General features: G+C 33.7%; 1 protein-coding gene across 1 annotated transcript in view; it reads left to right on the top strand.

Moving 5' to 3' along the window:
- Positions 1-12,105, top strand: part of LOC119574352 (golgin subfamily A member 4-like) — a gene marked incomplete in the record, with an annotated part of 119,056 nt that extends 106,951 nt beyond the window's left edge. The window contains 1 exon segment of the mRNA XM_037921555.1: positions 11,976-12,105. Coding sequence (XP_037777483.1) covers positions 11,976-12,047 — 72 coding nt within the window.
- Positions 12,106-14,317: the final 2,212 nt, after the last annotated feature.

Here is a 14,317-nt window from a genome sequence, read left to right on the forward strand (position 1 = left end):
ATACACCCTGCAGTTCTGGAGGATCCTCCAGCGAGTGCTAACGAGGATGTGGTTGATTTCCTTGGACATATTATCCATATTGCTGTACCAAGTCCAATGCTTGCAGGTCAGAATGATGATAGCAAGAGCCAGAAATCTTCAATTTCTGGGACCTGGCAAAGTCCTGGTTCTCACTGCCAGCATCAGTTCCTGAGCCACGAGTACTGACAGACATCTTATAGCCAGCACGGGGTCGCAGCCAGAAGTCACCCAGAACAATACAAATATCTCACCAAGGACAGCTGTCTGTCACAGATGGTAGTTTGGTGTAAAACATCTCTTTCGCATCAAGTCAATAAACATTGAAGCATACACGGCAATAAGAGACATGAAACCAAATATAAGCTTCAGTCTCAATATCATTATATGCTCACTGACTGGAGTTACCTTTACTCCCGAGGCTTGAAGTCTGCTGGAGATGGTCTATGACAACTCCCTGAAGATGGTGGCCATTGCTGCAGCCCAACCAGTAGTGAGTGTAGCCACCCACACTAATCGTGCTGCTGCCAGGTTTTCTCACCTCCGAGAGAGCAGCCACCTCAACTCTCAGCTATTTCAGCTCCCTTGACAGTAGTGGTAACCGATTATTCTGTTGCAAAGACATTCCAAGCACCCACCCTGACAGCCCTCCAGAGGATTAACCTCGGGCAGTTACTCCAGGTGGACCTCTGCCACCCCCCACCGATGCTGCCCCATATAGTGAGGGCTGGTTGGCTGCAGGCCCCATATTCTACCTGTGGGGGTCCTGTGAGATTTGCCCCACAAGGCTCATGCCAGGTTGGCGGCCGCCAGGATGCAGACAGGTAACCCCTGCCCCCAGACCGAGTCCCAGCGGTCGCCAACCCAGTGGGGCCCACAGCCTGTCTTACTTGCTAGGTAAGATGGATGTTTGCCCTCCCCCCAGCACCAACAGCTATATGATTTGCTGCAAGTTGGGTTATCTTGAGGAGGCAGAGTAGCAAGACCTGTCTCCCCACAGCCACTCATTACCCCAGGGGGTAAGGGGTCAGGAGTTAATACGAAGCCAGGATGTGTTCAAATGCTGGTGGGCCATGACTCCCTACCTTTAGGGCTTCCTGCTGCTCCGAGAGCCTCCACAGTTCAAGGTATCTGGTTCACATGGGTGGCCAGGAGGAGGCACTGCAGAAGTCTTGATAATGGAGAGGCTATGAGATGGCAGGTGAGACTTGTGCACAGCTGCTGCCTTTTCTCACCAGCTGCAAGCATGAAGGCATGCAAAGCACTTATTTATATGTAAAATATATATATATATATATATATATATATATATATATATATATATATATATAATATATATATATATATATATATATATATATATAAAATTTCGTAGACACTCGAAGGCTTATTCATTACAACGAACAACACAAGGGCGAAGCGGATGCCATACGAATGGGCGAAACAAACAAGCTGGGACGAGACCCAAAAAAATAGAATAACATTACAAGGACTCGAACGGATCCCACACAAAAAAATATGGTCAAGAGCACAAGACAGTTGCAAAAAACAGAAGTGCCCTATGACTCAAAGTGTAGAGGTCATCATGTGACAGAGTGACACCACGTGTTAGACTAACAGGAGCAAAAAAGAAATCGAGTGCAAAACAACAAGCAGTTCTAATCTGTCGCAATAAAGCTCACAGTGAATCAGTTTGGAAACAAGAAAGGAGCACGGGTGGCAGGTAGAAAAGTTAGAAGTGATAAATACAGACTAAAATGTGCTGGAATATAGAAAAGTCCAAATGTGGATATCTTTCCAACTATAAGAATAACTGAATGATAAACAGCAAGGGCGTCACCGGATGAGCTCCATATCGAAAATAAAAGGATGCTCAGTGATGGAGAATGTGGATTAGGATTCAGAGGAGCATCCAATAACTATGTTCATATCGGTATAACAGTTTGTAGCATTTTAGTGCACCATCGAGATGGAACATAGTGGACAGGAATTAGAAATGGAAGACAGTAAAATGGGAGTGCTATTCTGGAACATAGTTGGGATTAGGAAGAAAATTAAGATTTTCATGAACTGGTAATGAAACAAGATGATTATCAAAATCTAACTAAAATTTCAGTATTATATATTTTTTACAATGTAACTAGAATTCAGCACATGGTCATGATTCTGGCTATTTGCAACACCTAAAGTGTCTCATATAAAGATTTTCAAGATGATTCTATGGCTGAAATCTGTTGCAGCCTCCTCTCTCGCTCAAAATTTTCGTGCTCCCGAGCAGCAGTCAGACGAGCAAGAACAGATGCTGGAGCCAGGCTTATCTAAACATGAAAATAAAACATTTATCAAAAGATAATAAACAGCTTTAAAGTGTATATCATGTTTAGTGATTCATCACATGTCGTATCAGCATAATGTTATTATTTAATAATTTATACTTTAATTAATAGTTTATTTTCCAGCTTACACTATTATGTTTTTCCATACAGTTGTTTGTATGGCCTTCTCCTCCATCGCCTGGCACACGACTAGTAGAATATTTGTTAACAAGATCCACAATCATTTCATTTCCTCTCTTACTCTGACAACTTGGACATAATCCCAATTGTACAGAATACATAGCATCTTTTTTGGCTAGATCGAGCCTTTGACGTTCCTTAGAAATGGAACAAAAGAACAAATATGATCAGTGGACATGTTATCGTAACACGAAAAAATATGCCAAAAGCATTAAAAATCATAATCACAAGATAAAGAAGAAATTATATACCTTTTCCATTCTCTCTTCATTTGCATGAAGTGCTGCAGTCTGTGACTTGATTAATGATAATCTTGCCTGCTGAGCCTGCTGCATTGCCTGCAACTCTTGCTGGATAGCTTCAGCTTCTTCGACTTTTCTAGATGCAGATATCTGTTCTTGAAGAACAACTTCTCGATCCAACTCCATCTTTATGAGCGTCATCATTAGTAGTTTTATTTTACAAAATTGACCATCGACAATGAAGAGTATTTCAGTATTTCTTGTACTTAAAAGATGTACATACTTATAAAATGTAAGTCACCTTAACAAATTACTTACCTTAACTTTCTCTTGTTCAAGTTGGTAAGAAAGTTTTTCTGATCTGTCCTCGTTTTCTCTCACTTCTTGTTCTCGACGTTGAATAGCTACAAGTTTTTCCTTTAAGCGACGGTGCTCATTCTTTAAGAAGGTGGACTCTGCATCTGGATTACCTTGATTCTTACCGAAAGGAAAGAAAATATAAAATAAACAGGCAAAAGGGTCTATTAAATTTTATATACTGTTTCTGCTCAATTTGTATTCACGTACACACTGTATTTTCTCACAAACACAACAAACATATCACCTATAAATGTGAATATACATATATATGTATGTGTATAACATATATAACAAGAGTTTTAAAGTATAAATGCATATATGAATGTATATATGTATATACATACATATATGTACGTATGCATGTATGTACATATGTGTGTGTGTGTGTGTGTGTGTCTTTATATTTATATATATATATATATATATATATATATATATATATATATATATATATATATATTATATATATATATTTATTTATTTGTACACACACACACACACACACACATGAAGTTATATATATATATATATATATATATATATATAAAATTTTAATATATATATATATTATATATAAATATTTTATATATATATTCTATATATTCTTTTATATATATATACTATAGTGCTTATATTATGCATGTATATATAACTTACAAAATATATAATATATATATATATATATATATACACAATATATATAAAATTATATTAGATACATATATATATATATATATTATATATATATATATATATATATTATTATAACACATTTACATAAATATAACATATTATAAAAATATATACATATAATATATATATTATATATATAAAATATTTAACATCATATAACATATATAATATATATATATATATAATAAAATATATAAAATATATATTATATATAACATCTTCAAAAAATATTATAAAAATAAAAATATCTAATATATATATAATGTAATATATATATATATGATACATATCTATATTTATTATATATAATATATATATCTATATATATATATATCTATAATATTTATTTTATAAAATAAATTTTAAATTAATATTTTAAAATTTAATATAAAATTAATATATATTATTATATTCTAAAAATATAATATACATTACTAATTTTAAATAATTATCATATATATAATACTAATATATTTATTATATCTATATATTAATATAATATTAATATACTATATCTATTTATAAATATAAAATATATATATATATAATATATTATATATATATACAAAAAAAATATCATTTAAATATATCCATTAAATAATATATATTAATATATTATAATATCATATTCCTAAAATAAAATTATAAATAATATATGAATTTTACTATTAAATTAAATAAATTATATAATTATTTATAAATATAATTATATAAAATTATATTATAAAAATTTATTAAATTTATTTATCATTTATATTTTAATATAATATAATTATATAATATAATTAATATTAATAAAATTTTAATATAATGTATAATGTTATAAAATATAATATTGTTACGTCGGCGCCTCGTCTCTCTTGCAACAACAAGGCAGGCTAGGCGAAAGGTGTTATATACATTCTGAACACTGACAGCCCCATATAATATCTATACAAAATATATATGTGTGTATATATATATTAATATATATATATATATATATATAATATATATATAAAATTATATTAAGATATATAATATATATTATAAAATAATATAAATATATATATTAAAATATATATATTATATATATATATTATATATTATATTGTATAATATAAAATTTTATAATTTTATATATATATAATATCTATAATTATCTTTATCTATTTTATTTATATACTTTACTATATTTATAAAATATTATATATATTATATATATATTAAAATTATATATTCCCAATTTATATATTATATATTATATATATATATATTATATAAAATATTATCATATAATAATGTATATTATATATTATATATATTTATATAATATATATATATATATATATATATATATATATATATCATCATCATCATCAAGGGGCTAACGCCGACGGGGGCGCATGGCCGCATCCAGCCTTCGCTTAAAGCCACGAGGATCCCTCGAGGCGAGTCCAGGCAGGCACACGGCCCATCTCTAATTCCTCGCGACAGGTCTCGTCGAGCTGCCCAAGCCATGATCTCCTAGGACGTCCCACAGGTCTCCTCCACCCAGGGTTGTCTCGAAGAGACACAACTTGATGGGCAGGGTCGTCCATAGGGAGGTGAGCTAGGTGGCCATATAGCCTGGTGATCCCGGATTATGCAAGTAACAGGTCCTATGCCAGTCTCACGGTGTAACCGCCGGTTGGACACATGGTCCTGCCAACTGTACCCCATGATCCGGTGAAGGGACTTGTTACAAAAGGCATCAAGGCGAGACTCCAAGGCACTGGATAGCGTCCAGGTTTCGCTTCCATAGACCAAAACTATCAAGGCCTTGAAGACACACAGCTTGGTCCTTCTGCATAGGTACCGACATCTCCAAATGCTATTGTTGATTGAGTTCATGGCTCCTGTTGCCAGACCAATCCGTCTACTGACTTCTTGGTCTGACAACCCAGAGATATGGACTACGCTACCAAGGTATGTAAAACTTTCTGTAACTTCAACGTCCTCGCCGCAAGCATGGATCGACTGAAAGGGTTCCCCTAACAGGCCCCCAAAGTCCTGAATCTTGGTCTTGGTCCAGGAGACCTCTAGGCCTAGGGGCTTCGCCTCATTGCTGAATGCATCAAGAGCCACCACAAGTGACTCCAAGGACTCAGATAGGATGGCAACATCATCGGCAAAGTCAAGGTCTGAGAACTTAATATTGCCTAGTGTTGCTCCGCACTGACTTTGGCTAGTAGCTCTGCCCATTATCCAGTCCATACAAGTGTTGAAAAGTGTTGGTGCAAGGACACAGCCTTGCCTCACCCCTGAATTAACAGGGAAGAAGTTTGACATACCCCCACCACACTTTACAGCACTTTCAGTACCAGTATAGAGGCTTGCTATCAGGCCAATAATCTGTGTTGGAATTCCCCTGAGCCTCAGGATCTCCCTTAGCGATTCCCGATGCACCGAGTCAAACGCCTTCTTGAGGTCGATGTAGGCTGCAAGCAACCCACGACCGAACTCACGACGGCGTTCCACAATTACTTGAAGCGCTAGTATACAGTCTATTGTGGACTTGCCAGGTGTAAATCCAAACTGCTCCGGTCTCTGATGCCTCAGTAGGTGGTTGCGGATCCGTTTCAGAAGAATGTGGGCGAGAACCTTGCCTGGTATGCTGAGCAGTGTAATGCCACGGTAGTTGCTACAATCCCAACGATCCCCTTTCCCCTTCCAGAGAGGGATAACCACGCCCCTCAGCAGGTCAGGGGGAATGGTACCAGACTGCCAAATGGCAGTCAGGACTGTATGCAGGCCCCGAGCCATAGTTCACCCCCAGCCTTTAGCAGTTCAGCAGGATATCACATATGCCTGCAGCTTTCCCACTCTTCAGCTTAGAATCGCCAGCCTAACCTCTGTTAGGGTAGGAGGTTCCTCGCTGATGGGTGGGACGGCACAGGCACTGCGACATCGCTTGCATCCAAGCTAACTGTTGGAGGTCCACCTGGTACAACTGTTCAAAAATACTCAGCCCAACGTTCACGAACCCCAACATGATCTGAGATGATCCGTCCATCCGCTAATCGACTGCAGTCATCTGTGAGGAGGGCTTAGGTTCAGTTTTCTCAGGGCTTGGTAGGCAGGCAAGGTCATTTACCAAAATGGCCTTCGACTCCTCAGCAAGAATCCTGATGGACTGTTCTTGTCCATTCTCGCAGTGCCGAGCCCTACACACCATGGAACGACCAAGATTGATTCCTTTCAGCTGAGCTTGCGACACGCTTCAGTGGCCTCTAATGTCTCCAGGAATTTATTCTGCCTGTCCTTGGGCGTACCAATATATATTATTATATATATATTTTATATATATATATATATATATATATTATCTAAAATATATATAATATTTATAAATTATATATATTATTTTATATATATTATATATATATATATATATATATATTATAAAATATATAATAATATATATATATATATATATATTATATAAAAATATATATTATATTATATTCTATATATCTATTATATCATATTATATATACTTATATATATATTATATATATATATTTATATATTATATTATCTTATCTATATCTTTCTATATCTATCCTATATATTTTATATATATATTATATAATATATATTAGATCTATAATATATATTATTATATTTATATATATTTCTATATATATCTCTACTTTTTCTCTTCTATATATACTAATATATCTTTTCATCTATTATCTATATCTCTCTATCTATTTTATATATCTTTATATATATATATCTATAAATTTAATTTTATATAATCTATACAATATATAATACAAAATATCTCATTATATATCAATCTAATCTCTATCTCCTCTCTCTATATATCTTCTTCTAGTATTTATATTTAATTTTATATATCTATCTATTCTATAATTTATATATGATTATCTATTATATCTTATATCTTCTATATATCTATATCTATTTATAACAATACTATATATATTATTATTATTATACTCTCTATACTATACCCTCCTATCTTTATCTATCTCTCATCATATATATATATATATATAATATATATATCTATCTTCTATATCTTATAATATATATCTATACCCCTTCTATATTTACTATGTATTTTCTAAGTTTAATATATACTGGATAGATATTTAGAATAACAGCTAATTGGTAAATATATTCTATATATATATTATATCTTATCTATCATCTATTATATCTATATTCTCTATCTCTCATTATTACCTATCTATCTATATATCTTCTATATATATTTTCTATCTATCTGTATATATTATATCAATAAATATTATTATATATATATATATTTTTATATTATAAAATATATATATATTATATATAGATATAAAATATATATATATATATATATATATATATATATATAATATTGGCGTACGCCCAAGGACAGGCAGAATACCATCTCCCTGGAGACATTAGAGGCCACTGAAGCGTGTCCAAGGCTCAGCTGAATGGGAATCAAGTCTTGCGTCGTTCCATGGTGTGTAGGGCTCGGACACGGGCTGAGAATGGACAAGGAACGTCCATCAGGATTCTTGCTGAGGAGGTCAAAGGGCCATTTCTTGGTAAATGACCTTTGCCTGCCTACCAAGCCCTGAGAAAACTGAACCCTAAGCCTCCTCACAGATGACTGGGGTCCGATTACGGATGGACGGATCATCTCAGATCATGTTGGGGTTCGTGAACGTTGGGCTGAGTATTTTTGAACAGTTGTACCAGGTGGACCCTCCAACAGTTTACTTGGATGCAAGCGATGTCGCAGTTTCCTTGCCGGTCCCACCCATCACGAGGAACCTCCTACCCTAACAGAGGTTAGGCTGGCGATTTCTAAGCTGAAGAGTGGGAAAGCTGCAGGCATATGTGATATCCCTGCTGACTGCTAAAGGCTTGGGGTGAACCTATGGCTCGGGCCTGCATACAGTCCTGACTGCCATTTGGCAGTCTGGTACCATTCCCCCTGACCTGCTGAGGGGCGTGGTTATCCCTCTCTGGAAGGGGAAAGGGGATCGTTGGGATTGTAGCAACTACCGTGGCATTACACTGCTCAGCATACCAGGCAAGGTTCTCGCCCAATTCTTCTGAAACGGGTCCGCACCACCTACTGAGGCATCAGAGACCGAGCAGTTTGGATTTACACCTGGCAAGTCCACAATAGACTGTATACTAGCGCTTCAAGTAATTGTGGAACGCCGTCGTGAGTTCGGTCGTGGGTTGCTTGCAGCCTACATCGACCTCAAGAAGGCGTTTGACTCGGTGCATCGGGAATCGCTAAGGGAGATCCTGAGGCTCAGGGGGAAATTCCAACACCGATTATTGGGCCCGAAAACAAGCCTCTATACGGTACTGAAAGTGCTGTAAGTGTGGTGGGGTATGTCAACTTCTTCCCCGTTATTCAGGGGTGAGGCAAGGCTGTGTCCTTTCACCAACACTTTTCAACACTTGTATGGACTGATAATGGGCAGAGCTACTAGCCAAAGTCAGTGCGGAGCAAAACTAGCCAAAATTAATTCTCAGACCTTGACTTTTGGGGCCGGGGGGGGTGATTTGCCATCCTATCTGAGTCCTTGGAGTCCATTGTGGTGGCTCTTGAGCTTCACAATGAAGGCCGAAGCCCCTAGGCCTAGAGGTCTCCTGGGCCAAGACCCAAAATTCAGGACTTTGGGGGCCTGTTAGGGAACCTTTCAGTCGATCCATGCTTGCGGCGAGGACGTTGAAGTTACAGAAGTTTTACATACTTGGTAGCGTAGTCCATATCTCTGGTTGTCAGACCAAGAAGTCAGTAGCGGATTGGTCTGGCAACGGGGCCATGAACTCAAACAACAAGAAGCATTTGGGGATTGTCGGGACCTATGCAGAAGGACCAAACTGTGTGTCTTCAAAGGGCCCTTTATAGTTTTTGGGCTATGGAACGAAACCTGGACGCTATCCGTGCCTTGGAGTCTCGCCTTGATGGGCCCTTTTTTAACAAGTCCCTTCACCGGATCATGGGGTACAGTTGGCAGACCATGTGTCCCAAACCCGGGGGTTTTCCCGTGAGACTGGCATAGGGCCTGTTACTTGCATAAACCGGGATCACCAGGGTATATGGCCACCTACTCACCTCCCTATGGACGACCCTGCCCATCAAGTTTTTGTCTCTTCGAGACAAACCCCGGGTGGAGGAGACCTGTGGGACGTCCTAGGAGATCATGGGTTGGTGGGCAGCTCGACGAGACCTGTCCGAAAGGGAAATTTGAGATGGGCCGTGTGCCTGCCTGACTCGCCTCGAGGGATCCTCGTGGCTTTAAAACGAAGGCTGGATGCGGCCATGCGCCCCCGTCGGCGTTAGCCCCTTGATGATGATGATGATATATATATATATATAAAATTATATAATAATATTATATATATATTAATATATTATATAATATATATATATATTAAAATCTAAAATTTAATATACATACAAAATATTATATTTTTAAATATTATTTTATATATTTTACATATTATATTATTATATATATATTATATATATATTATATATATACATTTTAAAATTATATATATATAATAAAATATATATATAAATTTTATATTATTATATATATATTAATATATATTATATAATATTAATATATTTATATTATATATATAATATTATATATCTATATTTATATTATATGTATATTATATGTTATTATATATATATATATATTAATATATATATAAATATATTATATATATTATATATATATAGTATATATTATAAAATTTAAAATTATATATATTATATATTTCAATATACTTACTATCTTATATATTTTTCATATAATAATTATATATATTTATATATAATATATAAAATATATATATATATATTAAAATATTATATTAGCTGTTGTGTTAGTGTATATATACACCTTTATTCCTTTTTTAAAAACAGTAACAATATTATAATTATATACTTATATTATAATTATATTATTTATATTATATTATTTGTAATAATAATTAATATATTTTTATTATTATATATTATATTTATATTAATTATTATATATTTATTAATATTTTATTTTTATTATATAATTAATATTTTTATTTTTTATATATATATATATTTTATATTATATATATATATATATTTGTGTGTGTGTGTGTGTTTATTATCTTCTATATATCTGTTATATATATAGTCTATTCTATATATTTATTTATCTTTTTTAATCTATTTTTATATTATTATTATAAACTAATTTTATTATTTTTATATATACTATGTTTTTATTATATAATTTATATATCTATCATATATTTATTCTATTTTCTATATTTAATTACTTTCTTATTAATAAATATGTGTTTCTATACTTTTTTATATATATATCTATATATATTATATATATTTTATTTATATGATATTTTCTATTATTATTATTGTTTTTTATTATATGTTTATTGTTTTTGTTTTTATCTATTTTATTCTATATATATTTATTTTCTTATGTTTTTTTTCTTTTTATATTTTTTATATCTTTATATCTATTTTTATATTGTCTATGTTCTATGTATTCTGTTTTATTTTCTTTATATGTTATCTTTATTGTTATCTTTATATGCTTATATATTGTATATATATATATATATATTATGTATATATTTATATATATATATTTTATATTTTATAGATATAATTACATCATGCATATATATAAGCACTATATGTATATAATATAAAGAATATTATGAATATATATATATATATATATATATATATATATATATATTAATATATATATATATATAATATATATATATATATATATAAATATAAGACACACACAATCACACACACACATATGTACATACAAGCATACTACAATGTACATACATGCATACGTACATATATTGTATGTATATACATATATACATTCATATATGCATTTATACTTTAAAACTCTTGTTATATATGTTATACACATACATATATATGTATATTCACATTTATAGGTGATATTTTGTTGTGTTTGTGAGAAAATACAGTGTGTACGTGAATACAATTTGAGCAGAAACAGTATATAAAATTTAATAGACCCTTTTGCCTGTTTATTTATATTTTCTTTCCTTTCGTAAGAATCAAGGTAATCCAGATGCAGAGTCCACCTTCTTAAAGAATGAGCACCGTCGCTTAAAGGAAAACTTGTAGCTATTCAACGTCGAGAACAAGAAGTGAGAGAAAACGAGGACAGATCAGAAAACTTTCTTACCAACTTGAACAAGAGAAGTTAAGGTAAGTAATTTGTTAAGGTGACTTACATTTTATAAGTATGTACATCTTTTAAGTACAAGAAATACTGAAATACTCTTCATTGTCGATGGTCAATTTTGTAAAATAAAACTACTAATGATGACGCTCATAAAGATGGAGTTGGATCGAGAAGTTGTTCTTCAAGAACAGATATCTGCATCTAGAAAAGTCGAAGAAGCTGAAGCTATCCAGCAAGAGTTGCAGGCAATGCAGCAGGCTCAGCAGGCAAGATTATCATTAATCAAGTCACAGACTGCAGCACTCATGCAAATGAGAGAGAATGGAAAGGTATATATTTCTTCTTTATCTTGTGATTATGATTTTTAATGCTTTTGGCATATTTTTTCGTGTTACGATAACATGTCCACTGATCATATTTGTTCTTTTGTTCCATTTCTAAGGAACGTCAAAGGCTCGATCTAGCCAAAAAAGATGCTATGTATTCTGTACAATTGGGATTATGTCCAAGTTGTCAGAGTAAGAGAGGAAATGAAATGATTGTGGATCTTGTTAACAAATATTCTACTAGTCGTGTGCCAGGCGATGGAGGAGAAGGCCATACAAACAACTGTATGGAAAAACATAATAGTGTAGCTGAAATAAACTATTAATTAAAGTATAAATTATTAATAATACATTATGCTGATACGACATGTGATGAATCACTAAACATGATATACACTTTAAAGCTGTTTATTATCTTTTGATAAATGTTTTATTTTCATGTTTAGATAAGCCTGGCTCCAGCATCTGTTCTTGCTCGTCTGACTGCTGCTCGGGAGCACGAAAATTTTGAGCGAGAGAGGAGGCTGCAACAGATTTCAGCCATAGAATCATCTTGAAAATCTTTATATGAGAACTTTAGGTGTTGCAAATAGCCAGAATCATGACCATGTGCTGAATTCTAGTTACATTGTAAAAAATATATAATACTGAAATTTTAGTTAGATTTTGATAATCATCTTGTTTCATTACCAGTTCATGAAAATCTTAATTTTCTTCCTAATCCCAACTATGTTCCAGAATAGCACTCCCATTTTACTGTCTTCCATTTCTAATTCCTGTCCACTATGTTCCATCTCGATGGTGCACTAAAATGCTACAAACTGTTATACCGATATGAACATAGTTATTGGATGCTCCTCCGAATCCTAATCCACATTCTCCATCACTGAGCATCCTTTTATTTTCGATATGGAGCTCATCCGGTGACGCCCTTGCTGTTTATCATTCAGTTATTTCTTATAGTTGGAAAGATATCCACATTAGGACTTTTCTATATTCCAGCACATTTTTAGCTCTGTATTTATCACTTCTAACTTTTTCTACCTGCCACCCGTGCTCCTTTCTTGTTTCCAAACTGATTCACTGTGAGCTTTATTGCGACAGATTAGAACTGCTTGTTGTTTTGCACTCGATTTCTTTTTTGCTCCTGTTAGTCTAACACGTGGTGTCACTCTGTCACATGATGACCTCTACACTTTGAGTCATAGGGCACTTCTGTTTTTTGCAACTGTCTTGTGCTCTTGACCATATTTTTTTGTGTGGGATCCGTTCGAGTCCTTGTAATGTTATTCTATTTTTTTGGGTCTCGTCCCAGCTTGTTTGTTTCGCCCATTCGTATGGCATCCGCTTCGCCCTTGTGTTGTTCGTTGTAATGAATAAGCCTTCGAGTGTCTACGAAATTTTATATATATATATATATATATATATATATATATATATATATATATATATATATATATATATATATATATATATATATATATATTTTACATATAAATAAGTGCTTTGCATGCCTTCATGCTTGCAGCTGGTGAGAAAAGGGAGAAGCTGTGCATAAGACTCCCTTGCCATCTCATAGCCTCTCCATTATCAAGACTTCTGCAGTGCCTCCTCCTGGCCACCCATGTGAACCAGATACCTTGAACTGTGGAGGCTCTCGGAGCAGCAGGAAGCCCTAAAGGTAGGGAGTCATGGCCCACCAGCATTTGAACACATCCTGGCTTCGTATTAACTCCTGACCCCTTACCCCCTGGGGTAATGAGTGGCTGTGGGGAGACAGGTCTTGCTACTCTGCCTCCTCAAGATAACCCAACTTGCAGCAAATCATATAGCTGTTGGTGCTGGGGGAGGGCAACATCCATCTTACCTAGCAGTAAGACAGG

This window comes from Penaeus monodon, chromosome 6 (assembly GCF_015228065.2).
Source record: "Penaeus monodon isolate SGIC_2016 chromosome 6, NSTDA_Pmon_1, whole genome shotgun sequence".
Taxonomy (NCBI): domain Eukaryota; kingdom Metazoa; phylum Arthropoda; class Malacostraca; order Decapoda; family Penaeidae; genus Penaeus; species Penaeus monodon.